This window comes from Alternaria hordeiaustralica, assembly GCF_023758085.1.
Source record: "Alternaria hordeiaustralica strain BMP 2776 chromosome Unknown scaffold_26, whole genome shotgun sequence".
In the NCBI taxonomy this organism is placed as follows: Eukaryota; Fungi; Ascomycota; class Dothideomycetes; order Pleosporales; family Pleosporaceae; genus Alternaria; species Alternaria hordeiaustralica.
Window position 1 is genome coordinate 244167 of NW_026056798.1, and position 24395 is coordinate 268561.

General features: G+C 53.8%; 9 protein-coding genes across 9 annotated transcripts; 4 read left to right on the forward strand and 5 right to left on the reverse strand.

Annotated features, from left to right (window-relative positions):
• Positions 1–821: 821 nt before the first annotated feature.
• Positions 822–1556, forward strand: UBC1_2 (Ubiquitin-conjugating enzyme E2 1; the record flags this gene model as incomplete). Its single annotated transcript, XM_049391728.1, has 4 exons — positions 822–865; positions 1023–1068; positions 1148–1361; positions 1417–1556. The coding sequence occupies 4 exons, from the start codon at positions 822–824 to the stop codon at positions 1554–1556; spliced, it is 444 nt and encodes a 147-aa protein (XP_049240593.1).
• A 327-nt stretch (positions 1557–1883) lies between these two features.
• On the reverse strand, positions 1884–3890 carry J4E84_009164 (uncharacterized protein; the record flags this gene model as incomplete). Its single annotated transcript, XM_049391729.1, has 3 exons — positions 1884–2507; positions 2564–3308; positions 3361–3890. The coding sequence occupies 3 exons, from the start codon at positions 3888–3890 to the stop codon at positions 1884–1886; spliced, it is 1899 nt and encodes a 632-aa protein (XP_049240594.1).
• A 927-nt stretch (positions 3891–4817) lies between these two features.
• J4E84_009165 (uncharacterized protein) lies at positions 4818–7801 on the forward strand (the record flags this gene model as incomplete). The annotated part of the gene is made up of 3 exons (XM_049391730.1): positions 4818–7200; positions 7251–7532; positions 7581–7801. The coding sequence occupies 3 exons, from the start codon at positions 4818–4820 to the stop codon at positions 7799–7801; spliced, it is 2886 nt and encodes a 961-aa protein (XP_049240595.1).
• Positions 7802–8851: 1050 nt separating this feature from the next.
• On the forward strand, positions 8852–9179 carry J4E84_009166 (uncharacterized protein; the record flags this gene model as incomplete). Its single annotated transcript, XM_049391731.1, has 2 exons — positions 8852–8879; positions 8965–9179. The coding sequence occupies 2 exons, from the start codon at positions 8852–8854 to the stop codon at positions 9177–9179; spliced, it is 243 nt and encodes an 80-aa protein (XP_049240596.1).
• A 3221-nt stretch (positions 9180–12400) lies between these two features.
• On the reverse strand, positions 12401–14428 carry J4E84_009167 (uncharacterized protein; the record flags this gene model as incomplete). Its single annotated transcript, XM_049391732.1, has 8 exons — positions 12401–12896; positions 12951–13265; positions 13319–13366; positions 13417–13546; positions 13594–13709; positions 13761–13983; positions 14031–14205; positions 14255–14428. 8 exons carry the CDS (start codon positions 14426–14428, stop codon positions 12401–12403), a joined length of 1677 nt encoding a protein of 558 aa, XP_049240597.1.
• Positions 14429–18223: 3795 nt separating this feature from the next.
• Positions 18224–19019, reverse strand: J4E84_009168 (uncharacterized protein; the record flags this gene model as incomplete). Its single annotated transcript, XM_049391733.1, has 2 exons — positions 18224–18578; positions 18637–19019. The coding sequence occupies 2 exons, from the start codon at positions 19017–19019 to the stop codon at positions 18224–18226; spliced, it is 738 nt and encodes a 245-aa protein (XP_049240598.1).
• Positions 19020–20275: 1256 nt separating this feature from the next.
• Positions 20276–21203, reverse strand: J4E84_009169 (uncharacterized protein; the record flags this gene model as incomplete). The annotated part of the gene is made up of 2 exons (XM_049391734.1): positions 20276–20950; positions 21018–21203. 2 exons carry the CDS (start codon positions 21201–21203, stop codon positions 20276–20278), a joined length of 861 nt encoding a protein of 286 aa, XP_049240599.1.
• A 289-nt stretch (positions 21204–21492) lies between these two features.
• On the reverse strand, positions 21493–22435 carry J4E84_009170 (uncharacterized protein; the record flags this gene model as incomplete). Its single annotated transcript, XM_049391735.1, has 3 exons — positions 21493–21957; positions 22084–22340; positions 22396–22435. 3 exons carry the CDS (start codon positions 22433–22435, stop codon positions 21493–21495), a joined length of 762 nt encoding a protein of 253 aa, XP_049240600.1.
• Positions 22436–22842: 407 nt separating this feature from the next.
• On the forward strand, positions 22843–24302 carry J4E84_009171 (uncharacterized protein; the record flags this gene model as incomplete). Its single annotated transcript, XM_049391736.1, has 2 exons — positions 22843–22940; positions 23057–24302. 2 exons carry the CDS (start codon positions 22843–22845, stop codon positions 24300–24302), a joined length of 1344 nt encoding a protein of 447 aa, XP_049240601.1.
• Positions 24303–24395: the final 93 nt, after the last annotated feature.

Sequence of the window (24395 nt, forward strand, 5' to 3'; positions counted from 1 at the left end):
GCGACATCCACTGTGAGTACAATCGAAACGTGTCTCGACTCTGACTAACCTGCATCAGCTTTGATCCTCGGTCGTGCAATCACAGGTCTACAAGCATTCTGCTAATGGTGAAATATACTCGGGTTGTTGCTGTACTACCAACAAGAATACGTAGAAGCGCACCCAATCACAGGCAACTTGTCAGCTGTAGGCGCCTAGCGGTGGTACGCATGCAGGCAATGTTTATTTAGAAGTAAATGCATATCAAACCCGGCGACTCTTGCCTCGAACGCGGCAAGTATCACATCTGATTGCTCGTATTCACAGTGCCGTTCGCCACCCGAGTAAAGGCCTCGCTACCGCCCAATGCGTGGTGACTAAGTGAAGTCAGAAGCAGCGTGAATGTCCATGTCAGCCTTGAGGCATCTTCTCCAGGCTTCGATAGGTTGCCACCCAGCGCGGTTGCAGGGTAGAAACGCTCGGTGGAAATGTGGGCAGCGACAGTTGGGCGGTCAGCTTGTCTCGCCTCGTGCGGTTGGCTCCTCACACATGATAAATACAAACGCCCCTGCTCCAGCCCCATCGTGCAAAACATCGTGCTCGCACAGCGTGACCGTCTTTGTCCTCACATAGAGTCAGAGGTGAGTGAGTTAAAGAGTGGCGGATGAGGTTCCCGCGCTGACACGCCGCACTTGCTTTCTTTGGATCCCCGCCGCTAACTAACCGCCTTGCCTGCGCAGACATCCCACTTCAACTCTTCAACACCAACTCGCTCGACCCCGACACCCGCGATACCCGTCACCACCACTCCACACACCACACACCACACACACACCGCAGCCATGGCTCTCAAGCGCATCAACAAGGAGTTGACCGATCTCGGCCGGTACGTGACCTATCTCCCGGCCCTCGTGGCTGGCGGCGAGGCTCGCTGTTTTGCTTGCACGGCCACGACCGCATGCGGGGCCCTCAAGCAAGGCCGCAACGCCGTCTCCCTGCGAGAACACGATGAGAAGAACATTTAGCTGACATGACACCCCTAGTGACCCTCCCTCTTCCTGTTCAGCTGGCCCCATCGGAGATGATCTGGTACGTCACTCTTCTGCAAGACAGCCACGCGGCTGGGTGAACGATAAACTACACTGGACATGACACTAACAACACGCAGTTCCACTGGCAAGCAACCATCATGGGTCCCGGCGACTCACCATATTCCGGCGGTGTCTTCTTCCTAGCAATCCACTTCCCAACCGACTACCCCTTCAAGCCCCCGAAGGTCAACTTCACCACCCGCATCTACCACCCCAACATCAACTCCAACGGCAGCATCTGCTTGGACATTCTGCGAGACCAATGGAGCCCTGCTCTGACCATCTCAAAGGGTGCGTTACCCGAGTCCCCTACGTCGAGTAGAATACATACTAACAAAAATCACAGTGCTGCTGAGTATCTGCTCGATGCTGACAGACCCAAACCCCGACGACCCGCTCGTCCCCGAGATCGCACACGTCTACAAGACCGACCGGTCCCGCTACGAATCGACGGCGCGCGAGTGGACCCGAAAGTACGCCATCTAGGCTCTCGAAGCGCAACAAAGGAGCGTCAAGACTGGGTGCGGCGGAGAGCGTGTCTTTTGTCGTTAGCATCTGCGAAAGGGAGGCTAGGATGATGGTTAGGGGCAGACTTTCATGGTAGTGACTGATGGGGGGTTTTACACTTGTACTACGGCATGCATGCTGGACTGGGGTTCATAGCATCTGGCTATTATCACTCTTACCACAACAGGCTCGATTTCTTCTCTGATGTTCGACTTGGATTGCGTACTTGTTTGTGATTACTGATGGGCTGGAGACGCGCATGTGTGAAGATTGCATGTGATGATATTTTACAACATTGGTAAGCGACTAGGCCTTCTTCGCCTCATCACCTTGTCCGTCTACACTATCTTTACTTGTCTGCGGATCCTCCACTGCCGGCATACCCATACCCAGGATCGAAGACATGGCATCATCATGGTCTAGTATCGACGTATTCTGCGCTTCTTCCTTCAACCGCCGAGTCTGCACCTCGGCCAGCCTCTTCCACTCCCTATCCCGCTCTTCCTTGGCCACTCGCAGCCTGGCCTCCTCCTCTTCCATCATCTTCAGCGTATTCTCCTCCACATCCTCCTCCACAGAGTCCTTCAGCACCTCTTCGTCTACTGCGTCTACCACACTTTGCCATCCACCCTCTCTAACCTCCTTTGCCAATTGAGCAAGGTCCTTTTGTTCCCTCTCCACCCACTCGCGACCGTAGTTTTGTAGTTTCCTGCGACGCTCGAGTTGCAGCATGTAGGATGTACCTACGAGAGGGCAGAGTATGGAGGCTCGCTTGTTGAATTTGATGTCGAGGAGGAGGTTCTTGTGGAGATCGCGGAAGGTGGCTTGGACGTGCTTGATGGCTATGCCTTTGCGGCCGAGGTCGTTGGTTTCGTCGGCGGGGTCGCGGAGGGAGAGCATGTACGGGGGGAGGGGCTTGGTTTCTCCGCTCTGTGTGGGGGTCAGCATGATGGGAGATGTAAAGAGGAGAATGGGTGAGTGCAGACCTGTAGCCGAGCCCTCTGGGTATCCGTGAGGACAGGGTGCTTCGCCTTGTCGAAGAGGTGAGCAGGTTCGATAGACACGCCGTGCTTCGTCGTATCGAAGTTACCCCAGAAGTCGAGGAAGTGGAGGAGGGCACGCGCAGAGTCTCTCGGTGGCTTTGGTGCATGCTTTATGCTGGCGACGACCATCATGAAGAGCGAGTAGGACCCAAAACCGCCCCGGAATACGTCCGAAAGGCCTCGTGTGTCGAACATGGTCTTGACTACCCAGTACAGCTCTCGCAGGTAGGGTATCTTTTCCATGTACTCCTGCATAGTGACCCTCGAGATGGATGTATCGTTTGAGAGCACAACCTGCACATCCAGGCCCGATTTGCGGTCCTGCGCGGCGACGAGAGGATAGCGCGCGTGACGAATCGCGGCCAGTAGGTATGCTCCGTTCTTGTTGAAAATCCTCCAATATAACTTACTCAGAAGACGTGTTCCCTTTTTCCGCTCTTTCGTATCTGGCGGGAATTTTGGTACCTGCGCGGGGTCCAACGGTTGCGACTTTAACACAAGCCTGAAGTCTATGTCTGACAGAGGCATAGCTATGCCAGTCCGCTCAGAACCAAAGACCTCGGTATTGTATTTTGGAAGGAATTGTTTGACCTGTCTCTGCACCTGTTCGATGAGGTGCTTCCGCGCGGCCGTTTCGTATCGATCGGGTTGTGTGTATTTGTAGAATCTCTCGATTTCTGATTGCAGACTGCATCTCGACTTAGCATGGCATTACGAGTGAGGATGGCTTGGGGCTGTACCGATCCATGCCTGTCATTGTTGGCTCTCCCTCCATGTTCACACACCATGGAAGCGCGCTTTCTCTGACCTTCCCGACCACGATGGGCCGCACAACGACGCCCTCGTAGTCTTGCGATTTTGCGAACGCGTCCTTGGCAATAACCAGCTGATCCTGGTCCTCGACGTTCGAGGGAGTGGGGGTTGTCCGCTTCAGGTGTTTGTTTTTAGCGATCGAAACCTCGACCTTGCTGGATAGCCAGCGCCCTTTGACCGTGGTCATTCTCCTCACGGGCAATTGCTTTGCCTCTGCATTCGGCGGTTCTGCCGCATTGTCGGTGACTACTTCCCTAGCTTGGGCATCGCGAGCCTGAGTATTATCACCCTTGCTACTTGAACTCGCGCCATCTTGTGCAGCTTCCGTCGCAGTAGAAAGTTGGCGCCGGTCGCGGGGTCCTGGCGAGCCAGGTTGGACAAAGTGCTGCCATAGCGCAATGGACGGATTGAAGCGATTATGGGCGCGACATATCAGCCGGGTGCGCGAGAGTTGCATTAGGCCCGGGGAGATAACGACGACTCGCAATGCGGCAAGGTGGTGGTTGTGCTCACTCTACACGAATCTTTTGCATGCATCTTCGCGTGCACTATGCCAAGCATCTAGTCCGCTTTGGGCCGTCGAGTCGACGGCGGAGGATGCCAGGCACTCCCGCGGGCATGCTGCATTACCAGTCGCTCTCGTATGCACCCAGCCGTTGGACACGTTTATTGCTAGCCCTGCGTCTGCCATGTCCCATGATATACGGAGGGCATTTGTGAAAGCGGCCAGACTGCCCCCAATACCCCACAGGCACTGCAGAGGCCCCAAAGCGTCTCCGTCGTCGGTCCACTTGCAGCACTTGCGCCGGCCCACACCCTCGTCCGATATGAAAGCTGCCTGACATCATATTGACACGCCCAACAAAACTTCGCAGAGCGGTCAGCGAGCGGAGCGCGTGCAGGCGCGAGGAGTAATGATGCCTTGCTTGCAGCAGAGACAGTGAGGCCCGAGCTGGTCGGTTCCAACGTCACAGCTATGTTAGTGGGGCGTTGAACCATCCCACCACGGCCAGCTTTTCTTCCCTCATTACACTCGTCGACCTTCTGTGAGCTTCTCGACACACGTGGTGTCTTCTCTCTGACATCCTTCTCACACCACCCTTCGTTTGAGACCTCTAAATTCCCCTCGTTCCGTGACAGCCCCAGCCCAGACCCATTGCGGAGCTCTTTCCTGTGAGACTCGTCCAAGACAGCGACGCAAGCACCAGGTAATTCACATTTCATAATTATTTTTAGTCGCGCCTCACCACTGCATGCACGTAAACATTGCACTGCCTGTCCACTGCTCGGCATATTCCTCACCTATAATCCTCCCACCTCTCATCTTCTCGCCTACAAGTACCTGACAGTTCCATGCAGAGCACCGCCTACGCTTACATCCACCATGGCCCCTCCCACAGATGAGAAGCCACAGCGGCCTCCGCTCGACTCCCAAGACAGCACACATCCTGCGCTAAACCCCGCAATTACCAACGTGCCCGTCACACCCGGCGTACATCTCTCCGGCAAAACTGCCTACTTCGACGAGTCTACCACCGAGAAGACGAGCAACCTTCCCTTCAATCCCGAGACTGCCACACCAGGCCCCCAATGGAGCGCCAACTCATACTTCTCTGGCCAGCAAAAAGACGGCCAGGCTAGCACTCAGACTGAACAGGCAGCCGGCGCACAAACTGATGGAGACGTCAAGAGCAAAACGAGCGAGGTACCCGACCCGAATGCCAAGCACGACCTTGCAGACGTAGATCCTCGCGCCGCACACCCTGGCTTGAACCTCAGCGGTCGCGTTATCAGTGCCACCTTTGCCATACCCTATTCAATTGGTTACTCACAGGGCAACGACTGGGAACTGAACCCGCGACGCGGAACCTCGGCCCTTTTCGACTCCTTCTCTTACCTGGCCTCCAGTTCTTCTCCATGGAACCACGTGCTCGTAGGCTGGACTGGTGAGATCGCGCACGCAAAGACAGCATCCGTCACAGCTACGCAAGCGCCCATGAACAAGGCCGCCGCGCCCATTCCCGTCGATCCAAAGAAACCGACACAAGTACCTCAAGCTCCAAACAGCTTCAGGATAGGCCCAGACGATCGAGCACGATTGGATAAACAGCTTGAACGCGATCACGGAGGCAGGATTGTACCAGTGTGGCTTGTCGACGAGGTAGATGATGGCAAAGATGAATACATCCTGAAGAACCAGAGTCATTGGAGGACATATGCCGAGCACGAGCTCTACACCCTGTTCCACTACAAGCAGAATGAGCCAGCTGATGGGCGCGCTGCCCGGAAATCGTGGGCTGACTATTACCGCATGAACAAGCTTTTCGCAGACAGGATCCTCGAGGTCTACAAGCCAGGCGACATCGTCATGGTACACGATTTCTACCTGATGCTCTTACCAAGTCTCCTTCGCCAACGTCTACCCAACATCTACATTGGCTTTTACCTGCACATCCCTTTCCCAAGTAGCGAGTTCTACCGCTGCCTGAGCAGACGGAAAGAGATCCTGGAGGGCGTGTTGGGTGCCAACATGATCGGCTTCCAGTCATACAGCTACTCGCGGCACTTTTCGTCTTGCTGTACTAGGATACTGGGTTTCGATTCGTCTTCCACTGGAGTCGATGCATACGGCGCGCATGTAGCAGTCGACGTGTTCCCCATCGGAATTAACGCAGTCTCCACACAGCGACAGGCTTTTGGCGACCCGGAGATTGAACATAAACTCAAAGACATCAGCGAGATGTATGCTGGCAAGAAGCTCATTGTGGGTCGTGACAGGCTAGATGCGGTTCGCGGAGTGGTCCAGAAGCTCCAGGCGTTCCAGCTCTTCCTTCAGAAGTATCCCGAGTGGGTAGGCAAAGTAGTCCTCATCCAGGTCACAAGTCCTAGCGGAGTCCATACCGATAGAAGTGATGGCGCACAAGAAAAGGTGGTCAACAAGATCTCGGACCTTGCGGCCAAGATCAACGGCACCTACGGAACCCTAGACTTCACCCCGGTCCGTCACTTCCCACAATACCTTTCCCGGGAGGAATACTTTGCTCTGCTTCGACTTGCAGATATCGGCCTCATCACCAGCGTGCGAGACGGTATGAACACGACAAGTATGGAATACATCATTTGCCAAAAGGATAATCACGGACCGCTCATTCTTTCGGAGTTCTCTGGCACAGCGAGTTCCTTGCACAACGCAAGCCACATCAACCCCTGGGACATGGGCGGAGTTGCCGATGCGATCAACGACGCTCTGAACCAGAGTGACGAAGTTCGTGCCGAGACGCACGCTCAACTCTACAATCATGTTGTGCAAAACAATGTCCAGGCTTGGTCGAACAACTACCTGAAGCGATTGATGACGAACCTGTCAGCTTTCGATCAAGCGTTCGCCACGCCAGCACTGGACCGGGCTAAACTACTCTTCCAGTACCGTGAAGCCAAGAAGCGACTCTTCATGTTCGACTACGACGGTACTCTGACGCCCATTGTCAAAGACCCGCAAGCAGCTATTCCATCCGATCGTGTCATTCGGACCCTCAAGACCCTAGCAGCGGACCCTGCAAATGCCGTCTGGATCATCAGCGGCAGAGATCAGGCTTTCCTGGACGAATGGATGGGGCACATTCCCGAGCTGGGTCTGAGTGCTGAGCATGGCAGCTTTATGAGGCATCCACGCAGTCAGGAATGGCACAACCTCACCGAGACGACCGACATGAGCTGGCAGCAGGAGGTTATTGACGTATTCCAGCACTACACTGAGAGGACCCAAGGTGAGCTCTTACACTCTAAACTAAATGGTCTAGCACTAACAGATGATCAGGCTCATTCATCGAACGCAAGAAGATTGCCCTGACGTGGCACTACCGGAGAGCGGATCCCGAATACGGTGCGTTCCAGGCGCGTGAGTGCCAGAAGCATCTCGAGAGGACTGTCGCAAAGAAGCACGACGTCGAGGTCATGACGGGTAAAGCCAATCTTGAAGTTCGTCCGAGGTTCGTGAACAAGGGCGAGATCGCGAAGACGCTTGTAGAGAACTACGGCGAAGGTAGCGGCAATGCGCCTGAGTTTGTTCTTTGCATGGGCGACGACTTCACAGATGAAGGTATGTGTTGCACTTGTGGCTGCGCTGTCGACCCGCTAACATCAACAGACATGTTCCGATCGCTGCGCCAGTCCAAACTGCCCACTGATCACGTCTTCTCGGTCACGGTTGGCGCCAGCTCGAAGCAGACGCTCGCGAGCTGGCATCTGCTTGAGCCTTCGGATGTCATCTCTGTCATTTCGTTGTTGAACGGATCCGCAGATGCAGGCAATGTTGGCGCGATTGCTGTGGTCGATGGCACGGTCCCGGAGTCTCGAGTAATCGCATGAGGTCATGGTCGGACAATTTCAACTGTAATGGAGCACGGAGCATGGTGAGGCTATAGATCTACGGTATGCGGCATGGCGATCCCGGAATTTTTTGGGCATCAAGTTTTGGAGAAGCAATCAGATCCTATGTCATGGTGGTTCTCGTTGTCCTACGAAAAGAAACGTATCTGTTCTGTGATCGGCCATGCCGATTGCTACCCGGCGGATGAATTGTGCTGCACGAGGATTAGCAATGCGCCCCTGGAACGAGCGTCGGTTGCCAAGGCGGTGGCGCCGGCACGTTCTGGGGTCTCGCCCAAGACCCCTGATTACCACGTGAGACCCTGACTCGAGAACCGGGAACCTCTGGATGCGAACTCTACGAAATCCAGGGTTTTGGAGCCTTCGGAGAGGTTTCCGCGACGGCTATGCTTACAGATTGCCCAGCTGTCAAGCAAGTAAGCCGCTACACCCCGCAATAAAGGATATCGATGCAAGCAAGCCGCGCAATGGCGAAAGCGGTGCACGACTCACGATTCCGCGACACGGACACGATGGCTTTTCTAGGCCTGGTATGTTTTGGCTTTCGGCTCTACTAACCCCAAATCATGCAACTTGGGATTCGAGAACTGCCCGCGCATGAAACCTGGAACGCCTAGCAACTGTCCCGCCCCAACAACCTATCCGAGGGAAGGCCCTCCTTCCTCTTGGAACTCGCGTACCGTAGTCGTTAATCCCGTCTTTTACCAGCCATCCGTTCCTTTTTCATCACATCGTTCCCCTCCCGCGCCGCATCTCTACACTCGTTTACCCGCTATCTACCCTCGCATAATCTGAGCATCAATCTTACGGGCGTGAAGCGCATTATTATAACATAATTCGAGTACCTGGTCCGACCTCAATCCGATACGGCATCTGCAACAGCGCAGCAGGGAACTAGCCGGCGAACACATTGCGACATCACAACCGTGCCGTATCTGCGATCCGCCTCTCCTTGGTATTCCTTCTTCGACACAGACACAAACACAATATCTCTCGGCGCACGGCACAACAAACTTCACACAATACACAATGGGTCTCATTGAGAAGATGCAAGCTCGTATGTCTTACCTCGCTTCGTCCCATCTTACCTTAGCCCCGAACCTTCACACCTGCGACAGTAGACTAACAAGAACCCAATCCAGGCCTCGAGCTCTACCGCCTCGAACAGCGTTACACACGTCGCGAGAAGCGCACGACCTTTATCAGCGAAGCGCAATACGTTGACGGCGAGTACGTCTATGCCTCGGCTCCTTCCTCGGCAAACTCGTCCACCACATCGAGTAGCAAGCGCTTCAGCAAGATGCCTTCTACTATACGGATAAAGGAACTGAGCCGTATGGGAACTGGACGGTCATAAACGCTCCTCGGGCCAAGCTGCTCTTGTACCTACGGGTCGACGACTATCGATGGATGGACACCTATCTGGTCGGACCAACAGACAAGACAGCGTAATAGCCTACCAAGGAACAATGTGCCATACATGACACCTTACACGGCATCGCAGCACACGACGTGTCAAGCCCTTGGAGGACGTCGCACAAGAAAAACACATACCACGTGCAAGCAGAAAAGAAAGAGGTGACGAGACACACCTCGCAAACACTGCGCAAGCGCAAAACATAATCATTAACGCAACGACATTTACGCCAGAACAACCATCGACGAAAGGGAAATAACGGACCAAAAGTATCTTCCATCATGTCAAGGTTCTTCATTCTTTACACCCACATTTTCCTTTTCTCTTGCCATCATCTATCGAGATTTATAAGTCATGTTTGCGACACAGTTACAATACCCCATTGGCTTCCAGAATAGACCTGGATCTGCATCAATACAAGTTTATATGCAATTGGTTGTGTTGGATCATGTGTTGTGTGAAGGTGTTGCGGATGAATTGAATGGTTGCCAAGGTCACCCTGCAGATGCGTAGGGCGTGCGGACCAGACTGCGCATGAGAGTGGTTGGGAATGGGAGGGACTGTAGGCGTAAGGCGTGTGGGCGCAAGGCGTGTGCGGATGAGGTAGTATATCGCGAATATGGGAGTTGTACATTCACCTCTAGTCGACGCGGACACTACCTGTTGCGACAGTACCCTCACGATAGCAATATCCATCAAGACATCATCAAGTACAGTCAATTAACACCCTCATCACATTCTCCCCTTACATCTAGTCGACGTACTGGCAACCGGGAACATGTCCACCGATCCCATCGAAAGCACACTACCAACAACTGTTGCTAAACCAATCGACCAAGATCTACCCCCACGAAGCGCCATCGAAGAGAAACACAAGTCACAGCTCCATGAGTCCCCTTCCGTACTCCCTTCCAACCTTCCACCCATGGACAAAGGAATACACGCCTGGCTCTTCCTCACCGCAGCCTTCGCCATCGAATTCCTAACCATCGGTCCGTCCTGTCCCTCGTCCCTGAACAAACAACACACGCACTCCTGATACTGACACTAACCCACAGGCCAATCCTTCTCCTACGGCCGCTTCCAATCCCACTACACCACACACGCCCCCTTCGCCTCCCAATCCTCCTCCTCTTTCGCCGCGGTAATCGGCGTCCTGAACCAATCTCTCATCCTCATCTTCCTACCCCTCGTCCTGTATCTGGCGCGCCAGAAACCCACATGGGCACGCTGGATGGCCACAGTGGGTCTTCTCGGTTGTATTGTGTCCAACATAGCGAGTTCGTTCTGTACTACCATAACGCAGCTCATATTCTCGCAAGGCGTACTGCAGGGTGTAAGTGGGAGTGTGGCTTTTTGCCCGCTATTGGTCTTTGCAGAACAGTGGTTCGATAAGAGGCGGGGATTGGCTTTTGGGGTTATTGGTGCGGGTGGTGGATGCGGGGGGTTAGTCCTACCTCTTCTGATCAACGCATTACTGAACCAGCTGGGATATCATAATACGATGAGGATTTTGGCTGGTATAATGTTTGGACTAGGGATGCCGTTGGCGTGGTTTGTTAGACCGAGACTCCCAGTTACGAACGGCGATACTGGGGATAAGAGGTTCTGGAACTGGAAACTCATTCTTTCAAAGTCTTTCTTGTTACATCAACTTGCTAATTTTGTTCAGGGCGCGGGGTACTATCTCCCTGGTATCTACCTTCCTTCTTTCACTCGCGAGGTGTTTGGTGCTTCGGATTGGTTGTCTACGGCCTCACTCATGTTGCTCAACGTGTCCGCTATGGTAGGTCTTACCATCATGGGGTACATGACCGATCGGTTCAACTCGCGCGTCTGCATTGCGGTCTCCGCTACGGGCGCTACTCTCTCTGTCTTTCTTTTCTGGGGCTTGGCTACACACATCGCTGTTCTATACATCTTCTGCATCTTGTTCGGATTGTTTGCAGGGGGATTTCCAGCAGCATGGCCGGCTGTTATGAGGGAGATGGCGAAGAAGGGCGAGTCGAGGGGGATGGGACATGTGGATACCATCCTCATATTCTCGCTGTTCTGTCTTGCTAGGGGAATTGGGAATATTGTTGCTGGGCCGATGAGTGAGGCACTTGTTGGCGGCATGCCTTGGAAAGGAGAGGCAATTGGGGGCTATGGAAGTGGTTATGGTGGACTTGTTGTTTTCTGTGGGCTGAGTTCGCTGGTTAGTGGGATGAATGCGTTGTGGTACCATTTGTTGTAGAGGTCTCCGATTTTGGTGGAGCAACGAGCATGTCTTTCTGACCAATCATATGCACATGCACGCGATTTAGGATGACTGTTCCAGATTCTGTACTGCTCGTATAAGATTACGCCCGTGTAACGTGCGAGTATACGTCACTCCACCACCTCAGATCCTGCAGCGTCGTAGCCACAGATCTCTTCGTAGCCCTGTCACCCATTCAGTAACCCTCCCGCATAGCATTCTTCCCGTAATTCTAACCGACCGGCCAAGGATCCAAAGGGGTGCCATAATGCGAAGTTGCCGATGATAGCCTCGATCCCGCTAAGCCTGCATATGTACAGTGTCCTAGCAGTGCAGGGTCACGTAAGCAGGCGAACTACGCCCTCTGAATACCGATCAATCCATACAAGAGGATCTGAAAAAGCAAAATATGGTGCATTTGTTGCCATTGGTGGTGTACGACTAATCGCGGACGGGCGGACCAAATATGACCTGCATTGCATGAAGCTGCAACGCTAGTGGCAGAGGCAGACCTGTGACCATTGACACCCACCCAGCGACCATGCGAACCGAGGAAGATGGAGGAAATTACTGAAAGTAGATTTGTAGTATTGATGGAGTATATTGCGCTAAATAATGACGTTGACGTGGTTTTGCTATCGAGTACGCGTGTGGCTGGCTGCTTGGGGGGTATCATCCGATCTATAGGTATCTTGCGCAAGTGAATGGGGCGTCCCCTGGTCTCTTCCCTTCTAGGTGGTGACTCCGTTTGTTTGAAAGAAAAGACGAAAGGAAAAGAAGTCCAAAGGTTGACCAACGCCGGAATAACAGATGCCCACCACCATGTAAAACTCCGTTGAATGTGAAATCGTGAGAATCGTAAAGTTCGAGGCGGCCATGCGCTCTCGAATAGGAATAGGCGAATGCGATGCGGAGCTGTGCACTAGACATTGTTGTCGTAGTCGCTGAGAATATCCTCTGGGTCCTCCGGTGGAAGCATGTCGATGGTGTCGCTTGTACGCGGGCCGGTGTACTTCTTCCTTGCACCCGCATACCACCAAGCCGTGCTAAACAGGCCAATGAAGGCTGCCACACAGATAGCGTAGTTCATGTTGTCGGCCCTGACTGGCTTGACAGTCGGGAAGAACAACACAACACTGATGAAGATGACCCATGTCACTGCAATCGCATTGACCGGCTTGCTCCATCTGCCCATTGTGTATGGTCCAGGGTGGAAAGTGACAGTGTTCTCGTACCATCGGTGGGCAATGATGACTGCGATGTAACTGATGTCCAAGGCCGGGGCGGTGATGTTGAATATAGCCGTGATGGTGAGGGTGCTTCCGATACCGATTAGGTCGAGGCAGCTGCAGAACAGCACAACAAGCCATACCGCATTGACCGGAGTGTGCGTGTAGGAATTGATCTTGCTCCAGAAACTGTGCAAAGTCAGCACCCCTCAATACTAGCGTCGATTGGACGCGGAAACTCACCCCGAAAATGGGAAGGCTGCGTCGCGGGAGAAGGCCCAAGCCATTCTAGCATTTGCCAACATGGCTGAGCAGCCGGTGAAGAACTGGACCAACATGACGAAGAACCACATGATGGTTCCACCGGTTTTGCCGCCAGCGTTGAAGAAGATCTGGGCCACGGGCAGACCGGTCGGCGTGGCCATAATCGCATCGTAGTCTGACATGCAGAAGCAGAAGGTGACGGTTAGCATCCATCCGACGACGCCAGAGACGAGGATTGCAGCGCGGATCGCTACAGGGCCGCGAATAGCGGCATCGTGGGTCTCTTCCGACATGCTGTGTAACGCTGATTAGATTGGCTCATGTGTGGAGTCGTAGGGCTGACTTACTGTGTCGTGCCGTCGTAGTCAGTCATCGTCCATGCAACGGAAAGGAAGCTGGGACTAGTCAGTGGTCTGGCGCTATGCAAATGTTGGTTTGGTCCTACCCAAGGAGGAATGAAAAACCCTTGCTTCCCCAGCCTGAGCCGTCCATGACTGTTGTGAACACCCATTGTGGGCTTTGCTTGTTCGGTGTGAGAATGAGAAGAGCGATGCAGATGCAGATTGATGCGATGACTATTTGCTGTCAGACGGCGCTCAACACGAATCCTTCGTCGACGTACTGTTGATAGGGGCGAACCACAAGATGATGCGATGAAGCCAATTCGTGGGGAATGAGCAGATTGTGCCAAACATGCACAACACGAAAATAGCGAGAAGGACGGTCTGATATGCTTGCCTGCATTGATCGGTAAGCTGCTGCAGGTGATCCAAGTGGGGTGATTCTTACGGCGTAAAAGCAGACTCTCCATTGTCTAGCGTGTGCATGACAACCGTCGCCAATATCATCTGGGAGATTGTATACGCCAGACTTGCAACGCCGGCGGCTTGTCCAAGGAAGTTGCACCAACCGATGATCCACGCCCAGGCTGCAACGTGTTCAGGTGGTACAACGTGTTTTGTGACATAGTACATGCCTCCCGCTGTCGGATATGCTGAGACCAGTTCGGCAACTTAACGAGAGTTAGCTAGAGCTCTCGCATGTATGTTACAAACGTACCTGAACTTGCTATGCAGTATGCCATGATACTGCCAATGAACCAAGCCCATACTGCTGTTGCTGGACCACCCGAGCTCATTGGTGCACCAAAGGTGGCGGGCACTGAGCCCAGTACTCCTAGAATCGAGATGGCATATGAAACTGTAGACCATCTCGAGAAATGTCTTTGTAGAACCTGCGGAGACTGTTGGAAGATGCTCGAGTGAATGACTTGGAGCGCTTACAGGAGTGTATCCAATGCGCACAAGTAGGCGGTCGTCGTCGTCTGCGATGGTTGCCATGATGCTTCGGTTCTGGTGATGCCCTGCTTCTGCTGCTTTCGATTGACTGGAGACGGTAGGTTGGAGCGCTCGTGGCTCACTCGGTCCCAATTCTTTGGAGTCTGGATTGAAGCCCATGGTTAATACCGGTGATCAACGAACGAGCATGAGAAGTTGAAGAGAAACAAGAAGGGTCTCGGCGACGGAAGCGTAGAAGGAATTTAGAAGGGTGTAAAAGACGGTGGGCCGTCAGCGGAGACACACTAGGAGGATTGACAGCCACGGCGTGGATCCACAAACCCAGCTACCAGGGAGTCGATACTGGATGTGGAAAGGGTACGTGGTCGGGTGAATGATGTAGGGGCATGGGAGACATGTCCACGGGTAGTGGCTATATGAATAACCTGACTAAAGGAAAAGCCAACCGTGCGACCAACGGGTGCCCAAAACGGTCCAGTAGTATCAAGTTGCGAGATGCGACCTACATTCAGGGTAGTAATTTTACAGCGTTTGCCATGATGACACGTGCGGAGTGTGTTGCTAGAGGCGTGAACGTGGGAAAGAGCAAGTAAGGAGTGGGACGACAGGGTGCGAAAACGCAGCCAATCGCAAACACTCAGCCTCTTTGCGCAGACGGGCAGATCCTGGAGTCGCTGGAGCGATTGTGGGTTTACGGTACTGTCATTTGCGCACGAAGACTGGTGCCGAACGTTTGAAGGAAGTAGCGTGCTGGGGCCAAGAAGAGTGGTGCCGCTTCGGCGACCCAAGGTGGCGGGCCGTTTACTCTGCATTTCTGACTGGGGTATACTCAGCCCTGGGAACAATATGTAACCCACCTCATGAGACGCTTGTGACGCCTGTCGAAGCGGCATGGATGAGCCTCTCGATAGCTGACTGTCGATGTTTAGCCGATGTGTCGCGAGGCACGGTAGATTACTCAACGGCGTCAACGCGCCTCAGCGAGGAGCCCTTACTCAATGTCCGGGCAGGAAACTGCCGCGGTCTAACACATTCTTTGGAGCTATGACGCACGCAGATGGAAGTGCGGCTTGCCTTGCGTGAGCTCACGAGCGGTACGACTCGGGTGTTACTACGGTCTACCTGTAACCGGTACCCCCTGACTGTTCGTAAGAAAACTTCGTCCAGGCGGTGAGGAGGAAGATCTCTATTGGTCCGCGCGGCTATTTTGATACGACGTACCTTCGCCGAGGGACAGATCTGACGAGCATGATATCAGGGAATTTTGTAAGCTTCTGGCTGGGCTCTCACGGAACGCAGACTTCGGAGTCGCTCCATGAACCGCGGCGGGAGCTTTCATCCGAAACCTTGATCCCTGACCCTCAACTGAAACGTCGGCCATGATTTACTCGGGATTCGTATACTCGACAATATACTTTGAGAACGAGAGTCTCGTCGACAGCTTATCAGAAATCAGTCCCGCGCTGTGTCATCTTGCCTAGACGAGTAGCATAAGCGACACCCGTAGACATGCCTGCGACGGCGCACATGCAACAACCAATGCACATGTAACACGAACCTGACCAGATCGCCCACGGAGATTTGCTTTTCATTACCATTGCGCTGGGCCTCTTGCACCTCTCAAACTGTGCCTTAGTCGCGCGCCTTGGTGCGCGCCACATATCTTCAAGGGCCCGATTTAAACAGCAGCACGGATCGTCTTTCTGCAACCAGCCACGACGAAGCATGGATCAGGAGCGTCGCCTAAGTATGCACATGGCCAGGTGATCATGATGATGGTACCAAGGCCAGGATATGGAATACTCGCTAGACATCTAGGAGTGTTGGCAAGATCCGAAAGAGCGGTGGAAGCTCGCGGCTATTCACCCATCGACTAATTCCAGGGTCTTCCTGTTCGACTAAGTCCGCCTGGCACGGAGTTGAGCACGAAGCAGAGTCGTTGGACAAATTACCAGAATCCCTGATCGTTAACGTTTGTCAAGCGTTCACGGCTACGACGGCAGACGATGCGTCGTAAGATGAAGATCCTCCAAGGCTCTGCGATGAAATATACCGATATCGCTTGCAGCTGCCTCATCGATCATCACAGACGACATGGGTGCATCGTCATTCTGTTTCGGGCTGTCGGGCGTGTTAGCACTCGAAGGTTAGCTTGGACGGCGCAGATGTGAGTCGGGGAAGGAGCAGAACCGGCGTCTAGGGCCCACTGTGGGCATCATCGCATTGCTAGCTGCAGCGCAAGCCCTTGGACTACCGCTTGCTCTTCACATCACCTTGACCGCGATTCCAACCGCAATCGCATTAGCCATTGCCTTTTCAAAGCATCGCCGACACTACGCAGCAAGGACGTCAGAAGTTCCTGCTTCACCTACGCCATGCGCCTCTTGTCCGGGCAATTGCTGACTCGTCTCGCTTCTCCAAGCGAACCTGACATCTCTGATCTTTTCCAGAAGGTACCTCTTCCTTTCGGCGGTTTCAAAATAGTGCCGAAGCCATGTGCGGACCCGTCCGTTAGGGCCGGCGATCAGCCTGGCACTTAGACTGGCGCAAGCCCACGCTGGGCTGCTTCCACCTCCAGACGGTGTACCATTTTCGATATAGTAGCTGAATACATCCTTCTAGACTGACCGGAAAGTGGCGCTCTTCCCCATATCCTTCTAGAGTCACTAGCCACGTTCAACACCAAGATGCGACCTTCAGGTTTTCGCTGACCTTGATGCGTCTTCGCAGATGCGACAGCACACAGCGCTGATCGAACCTCACCGATCGTACAGGGCGCTACCGCTTTCAGTCATCTACAACCGCTCCTGCTCACACCCTCGAATTCATAGTACGAGGTAAGGCCGACGTCGACAACGCAGAACCAAAACGAAGCAGCCAATCCAAGAGCATCGGGTACTGGTAGCCCAGATAGGCTTTGCACCCGTCAGTACCGTGGTAAGCGTGATCGCACTCACTCTGGTACACGCATCTGATAAATATGCACAACCGAGGTGCCTGACAATCAGATGAAAGACGCAGAACCATTAGTGCGAATCAGGCTCCGACACGTAAGGGTGGCGGATATACGGCTGACGGGGAAGTGAGAACGCCTCCCCTCCACGCGCAAAAGCACCAGAGAAGGCCCGAGATGATTGTTCATCTGACCAGATTTCTGAGCCCACAACCAGGATAAAAGGAAGTGCCCTGCCTCCGCGGAGTGGACGAGATGAAATCAGGGAAGTTGTCGCCGTCAGCAAAAAGAAAGAGTTGTTCGACTTCCGCGGCACAAATGTCGAGATGAGATATTTGTAACGAAATTCGAAGGCAGTCATAGAGATACCGCAGTAGGGATGCACCACGGATGTCGAAAATCTGCCTGGTACGCTCGTCAGCATTTTCGATGGCATATTATGTAGGCAGAGGGGATAGGAGAAGTACCTAAGTCGCGGCCATCGAACGCAATATTTACTCAGCAGCGGCGTGACTGCAATCCAACACCAGGATATTCATTGCAGGAATACAAACGCTGATTTCACTGTACCCTTGGAATTCGACACATTCGATGCGATAATGTGCGTTTTGCGACGCTTCATCTACCAGCACATCAAGCAACCACACGGCCATCGTAGGCATCGCAGTGCAACAGCGAAAGTCATGCATGCAAACAATTCTGCAACGATCAGCTATCCCCTACGATTGATGAAGCGTTTGCCCAAGTGTCGATGACATTGGACCTTTTTGAACGAGGTGATGATTTCGCAAACAGCGTTACGACACGAACCCACTACGCGGCACGAGACGATGCAGAACAAACGGATGCAAGCATTTCCAAGTGTGATGCAGAGATCCATTCATGACGACAGCTATATACGACTGCAAATATATACAAAGAAGCGTTTTGTTACCCGTCTCAGGGCACTGTACTTATCTGAGGATTCCCATTCCAGGGTTCCTATCTCAGAGTCCCCCAATCTAACAAGTAAACTTCTTAGGCCCAGGAACAGTATAAGTAGCCGCCTTGTAAGCATCATAAGTAATACCGGCGTCGCTGCCCTTGTACGCACCAGGGAAGCCAACAAGCCCACTCGGCTTCGTTGATCCACCTCCAGTAACCTTGAGCTGATGGCAACCAGGATAGAATTGCGCACCAGGGTACTGGTACGCAGCGTGCAGAGCAACAATTTCATGGCGCACGAGGTAGTAGCCTGGGGTGATGCACTTGGGGATGGTGTATGTGACGGAGCCGCCGGGGACTTGGAGTGCGTCGGAACCCCAGACGTCGGATGTGCCTTGGCGGCCGTCTTCTTGGACTTTGAACCAGACTGCACTGTTGGTGGGTGTTAGTATCATTGTTGTGGGAAGGATCGGTCAGATGGGTGACTTACGCTGACTCAGGCATCCAGTCGTTGCATCCAGCATCGGGGCACTTGGCCATGTACGTGATGGTAGGACCCATGTGGCTCTCGGGCCAGAGCGTCCAGTAGAGCTCGACGTCTGAACCTGCTGCGGCTTCGGCGTGGAGAGCAGCGGGCTTGGAGCCGTTGATACCGCCGGCTGCGTAGCCGCCGCATTGGATATCGGAGATGGCTACGTCCTCGACGGGGCCGTTGCCTTGGATCGGTCGTGAGATGCGCTTCACGTCCGTCATGTAGGGGTCCTGGTAGGGTTGGTAGAAAATGTATTCTTTGCCGCCGATGGTGGCATTGTTGACGTAGCCGTGGGCTGCGACGGCGGTCGCGAAGGCGAGGGCGGAGGTGATGTACTTCATTTTGAAGGGATGGTAGAGTCGATTCGATAAACTCGGGGTATCAAAGAAAGGTAGATTGGAGATGTTGCTGCTGTGAAGATACGGTCCTGCGTATCGAGCGTGCTGATAATCCGAAGATGGAGAGAAAGAAGAGAACGACTTATAAGTTTGAACAACACAAAAAAACGAGTGAATAGACGACGGTGGAGTTAGACAGACGACCGGTACTGAGTGACCTAGATGCCGAAAATATAGATTGACAGAGGTAGCTGCATGTCTTATAGTAGTTCCCGGGTGGTAATTACTCCACGACACAGGAGCGCAGTTGCGTCACCATGGGATTCGATCCAAGGCACCAAGCATCGAGATGATTGTTTGAAACTTGCACTGGCTTGCCATGGCGATGGCCACATGCTGGAGGGCGATCATGAAAGGAGGGTGCGTAGATTAATCAAGGCGCGCTAGCGAGGCTCTGGGCGGCTCCACTGTTTCCCCTATGAGGCTGTGAGGCGTGGCTGGATCAGGCTGGAAGGAGCCGTTGGGCCCGTTGAGGGAACTTCGAGGAGGTAAGCGAAATGAGTTGATGGTGGATTCTCTTGTCAGACGTCATATTTCTATCGAATGCCATCATATGTTGTTCGTGAGGGAGAACAGTCTCGTTCTGGCGTTGGTGATGCGGCGTCGCAGGGCACGGGTTCGTCCGCGTTGGAAAAGTTAAAAAGCGTCTCGACCTTTTTTTTTGTGAAACATGACGCACAGAACATGTTCAATAATCAACCTACGCTTGCGATTCACGCAATTGGTGGACACCAGCTAGATGTTTCTTGGTGGTTGTCTCAGATTCGATATTACACCTGGGCATCTGCGGATGTTCGTTTACCCAAGTGCTGTACCAGGGCAGGCCCCATCCTGCATCTTCGGAGAAATTAATATAGTCGTTATATAGAGGAAAGCCGGGTTGCCGGTCGACGTCGTGTCACGATGGTCACTTTACATGGCATTGTCGAACGACGTTTAGATTGCTGGTGCTGCGGGACTGTTGCGATGCGGCCCGCGGGGTTGGGGAGGGTTTGGTGATGGCGCTGTGGTTAGATTGCGATGGGCTGGTCAAGGGCTTGGCTTTGGCTGGACCGTGGTGATGGGAATCCTGCGAAAGTCACGGGTTTGTTTGCTTGTTTGGATTTGTATCAGATGGTCATTGTTGCGTCGAGTGTCTAGGTGCTGCTACTCTACCTAGGTGTAGGACCTCGAAGCCAATATCCGCCTACCTCTACCATCTATCTAGTCCTTCCCATGACATTGTGGCCCAATGTGATACTCGCCTCTCCCTTGATCAACGTCCACCTCGCAAAGTCCTGTGCGAAATGCGCATACTTCCAACACAACTTTGCGAGCTCTTTCTTCACGACATCCTCACCTGTGTCGCCATGATCAATCTCAACCTCCTCTTCGCCTTGTGCCTGGACTCCATTCTGACCAGCAGCCGGCGTTGCGTTCCATCGCTGCGCTCTCAACCAGATCCTAGCTGCAGTTTCGCATACCAAACCTCTTAGAGGCCAAAACTTGATCATGTCAGGTATATCTTGACCCTCAAACGTCTCCCAAGTATCGTCGCCGTTCTCGTAGATCAAATTGACATACATGCGGAGCAGTTTCACAGCGTTCTTTGCCGTATTGTTGCCTGGCTGGTCCAACGATGTTAGAGCGTCATCAGCGCCTTGCTGGAACTGCCCAACAACGAGCTCAGCCAGGCCACTGACACCACACACCTTCTGACGTGCCAGATCGTAAACGGCAGCGTTACGAGCGGCGAGCCTCCTACGCTGTTGCATGCTAGACATTGGGGCCGCAGGGAGAAGAACCGGAGCGTAGGTCTGGAGGTAGAAGTAGCGTAGCATATCTTCTATGGCTTCGACATTTTCATGAGAAATGGTGATGGTAGATCCAATGTCCTTGACAAGTTAGAAAGCAAGGATCTCACATGTACCAAAACAGGAAGTGATGGTTAAGTTGACTTACTAGTTCCCTGGAGTTGAACTTTCCCTTGAAGGTCGCTGAGCAGTTGAAGAGAACATCTTTGTGAGTGCGGAAGCGGTATTTGGGATTGTTTGGGTGTCCGTACTGGATCATGACATTGGGGGTCATATGGCCCTTGAGAGCAGCAGTTAGCTCAACTTCTAGTGGGGAGTTCATGATCATGTCCATGGTCGATACTGCTAGATGCTAGATGTCCAGGCTCAACATCTCAATGCCTATATACCACATTAGCAAATATCAAGTGCTTGCTCGATGATCCTCGTGCTGATGACTGATGACCGAAAACCACAAGCAATGGTAGGCAATCAGAGAGTAAGTATTAACACAGCTGCATGAAGTACCCTGCAACCTAATCCGTGAACTCCAAGTTTTATGGCCGTAGACACGCTCATTCGTATGCCAAACCATTGCCCTGAGCTCCAAAAAAGATAGCCATCTACCCATGTCGTCGTTCCGTCTAGTATCCAGTCGCACCCGGTGCCTTCTCGTCCTTCTTCAGACTGAGCAACAGTTCCCTGAAGCGGGCCTTCTCGCTGCCTGACGCGCCGCCCTTGGTACCCTTTCCGCTTAGATCGACCAGCTTGGCGATGCGCTCCCAGCTCGTACCGCCCGCAGTGGTGTCGTCGCGGTTTGCAAGAAACTCCTCAGCCTCCTTCCGTGTCTTGGCGATCTCCTTGTCTTTCTTGTTGTTGTAGTTCTCGTAGAAGTCGTCAATGTTTTGCTGCGCCTCCTGGATGGTTTTCTGTTTGCGGTCGTGGGATACCTCGTCGCGGTGCTGAATCTGGAGGTCGCGGCGCTCGCGCCATTCGCGGATGACGTCGGGCTCGGGGGAGTCTGAGCGCTGTGGGGTGAAGGACGGGGCTGGTTGGCCGGGGAGGAAGGGCAGGCCTGATCCTGTGATGGTGCCGCCGGGAGCCATGTGCTGCTGGAGTCAGTATACCGTCGTGACGTTGTTCATCCCATGCTCAACTCAGGTCTCGACTGGCGCGTCACTTTTGAACATGCCAGATCGCAACCATGGCTTGGCTAAAGAAGCAGGCGTGCTTACGTCGTTGGTCGTGTCAATGGCGGGGAAGGAGCTCTCGAAGCCGCTCATCTCCTGGCCGCCGACGTTGGCCTGGCTGAAGTCTCCCCCAAGCAAGTCATCCTCGCCGTCCTCGACCGTCGCTGCCCTGTCGTTTTCCGAAGCAAACTGGTCGGCATCGTCGCCAAGAAGCGCGCGTTCACGGTCGAGGAAGTTACTGGCATCGTTGTCGCCGCCGCCAATGTCGAAGTCTGCCGCATCGCCGCGCGCTTCGGTCTGGCCTGCTTGGTTTAGTATGCGGTGCGGAGGTGCTTCGGGGACCATAGCTGAGCTCACCGGCGTCAATCTCGTCTAATGAGGGGAATCGGTCTGCCATTGTGCGTGTGGAGGGTGTGTGAGATGTGGTGGGAGGCGCGGAGATAAGTTTGGCGGCAGCAGTTTGCGTACAAGTGTCTTGTTGTTGCGTCTTGGATAGTTACCGTTGGTGACGGCCAGCCAGGGAGCTGCTTGGCGCGGCGGAGCCACGTTTAGCCGCATACCACCTAGCGTCTCTAGCTCTCAAGTGCTCCCTCACCTGGAACTCTTCCACCCATTCCATCTCCAACACACGTCATCATCTGGACACTGTAGTCGCGAACATTTGCAGAGCGCATATCGCACGCTGAAGGTTACATCCCATCTGTTGCCCTCACGCGCACTCCCGCTGGGTGATTGTCTTCTGCTCGCGTGCGCATCATTCTTCGATAGCTGTCGCATATATTCGTGAAGACCTCCAGGGCCATCATGGCTTTCACCGAGGACAGCCTCAAGGCCAAGCTCTCATCACTCAATGAGACCCAAGAGGCCATCTCCACTGTCGGCCAATGGATCCTCTTCCACAGGTAAAGCATCTCATCTCTGCCAAGACCCCAGTTTGATGCATGCATCACGCGTTGAATCCATGGATTGCGAGTTTTGTCATGCACTTTGGAACCATATACTAACGTCACGTGTACAGACGACATGCCGAGCGCATCGCTCATGTATGGCTACAGCGCATGAAGGAGTCGCCTCCGAATAAGAAACTGGTGCTCATCTATCTCGCCAACGAAATCACACAAACCTCCAAGATGCGCAAGAAGGAGGAGTTCCTGCGCGCATACGAACCCATTCTCGCCGAAGCGACGACGGTAGCATACAAGGGCTCTCCCCACGAGATACAGAACAAGATCCGGAGGGTCGTCGAGGTCTGGAGGCAGCGCAACATCTTCAACTTGACCGTGCAGCAGGCGGTGGAGAGGTCAATAGACGAGGTCGATCGCTCCAAATCTACGCGCAAACCTGCTCTGGGTGGATCGCTCTTCTCGAGCTCGTCGGTCCCGCCTGAGCTCACACCCGTCGCGCCTCTTGCGACCGCCCTCCAGAAGGCCGATGCCGCGACGAAACCCGCCGTCACCACCGCCAACCAAGACTACGAGAAGCTCACCAACCCGAATGCCGCGATCCCATCCCCGCCAATGCACGCAGCAGGGCTCGCTGCACTCTGCAAGAAGCTTGCGCTGGCCGAAGGCGCTGTAGCCGAGAGCATCAAGGCGCGCAAGGCTCTCCTCACCGGTCTAGAGCACCTCCTCGAGGCGAACAGGAAGAAGCTCATCGACGAAGAGGCGCAGGAAGCAGACCTCAAGACGCGCAAAGACGCTATAGAAAGCCGAAAGCGCGCAGTCGAGGAAGCCATCCTCAAAGGCCTGTCAGCAGCAGAGCAGAACAGAATCTCTACCGCACCCCTCCCCGTCGCTACAACCTCCCCTGTCGCAGCGACCTTCTCAGGCGCGCAAGAAAGACCAGAAGTCGAGGAACTCACGCCCCCACCCATGGAATCTTTCACACCCGTCGGCTCACCACACCTCGCACCCGCGCCCCAGAACGACCCTGTGCCCGCTATTCGCGACGACGAAATGCCGCAACCAGCCGCCCACCCCGTCGTACCAGAGACCGCTCCTGCGCCCGCGCAGCACACCACCCAGCCCGAGTACGCGACCGCTATCGGCGAGCCGAACCAGCACATAGCCGCCGATCTTCTCAAGAGCCTGCAACATGCGCCACTGGGTGCTGCTGAAGGTGGGGTGTACGGACAACATCATGCGTATGAGAATGCGCATAAGAAGAGGAAAATGAGCAGGAATGCTGGTGAGGATGACTTTGCGGCGTTTGCTGGAGACCGGGATATGGCTGGCATTGACGATAACTTTGCTGAGCTGATTTGAGGGCACTGGGGGTAGCTAGGATTCGTGTCATATTCTTTAAGGAAACTGCTAGAGCCGGCAATGGATGGAGTGGTAGTTTTAAAATGGATATGT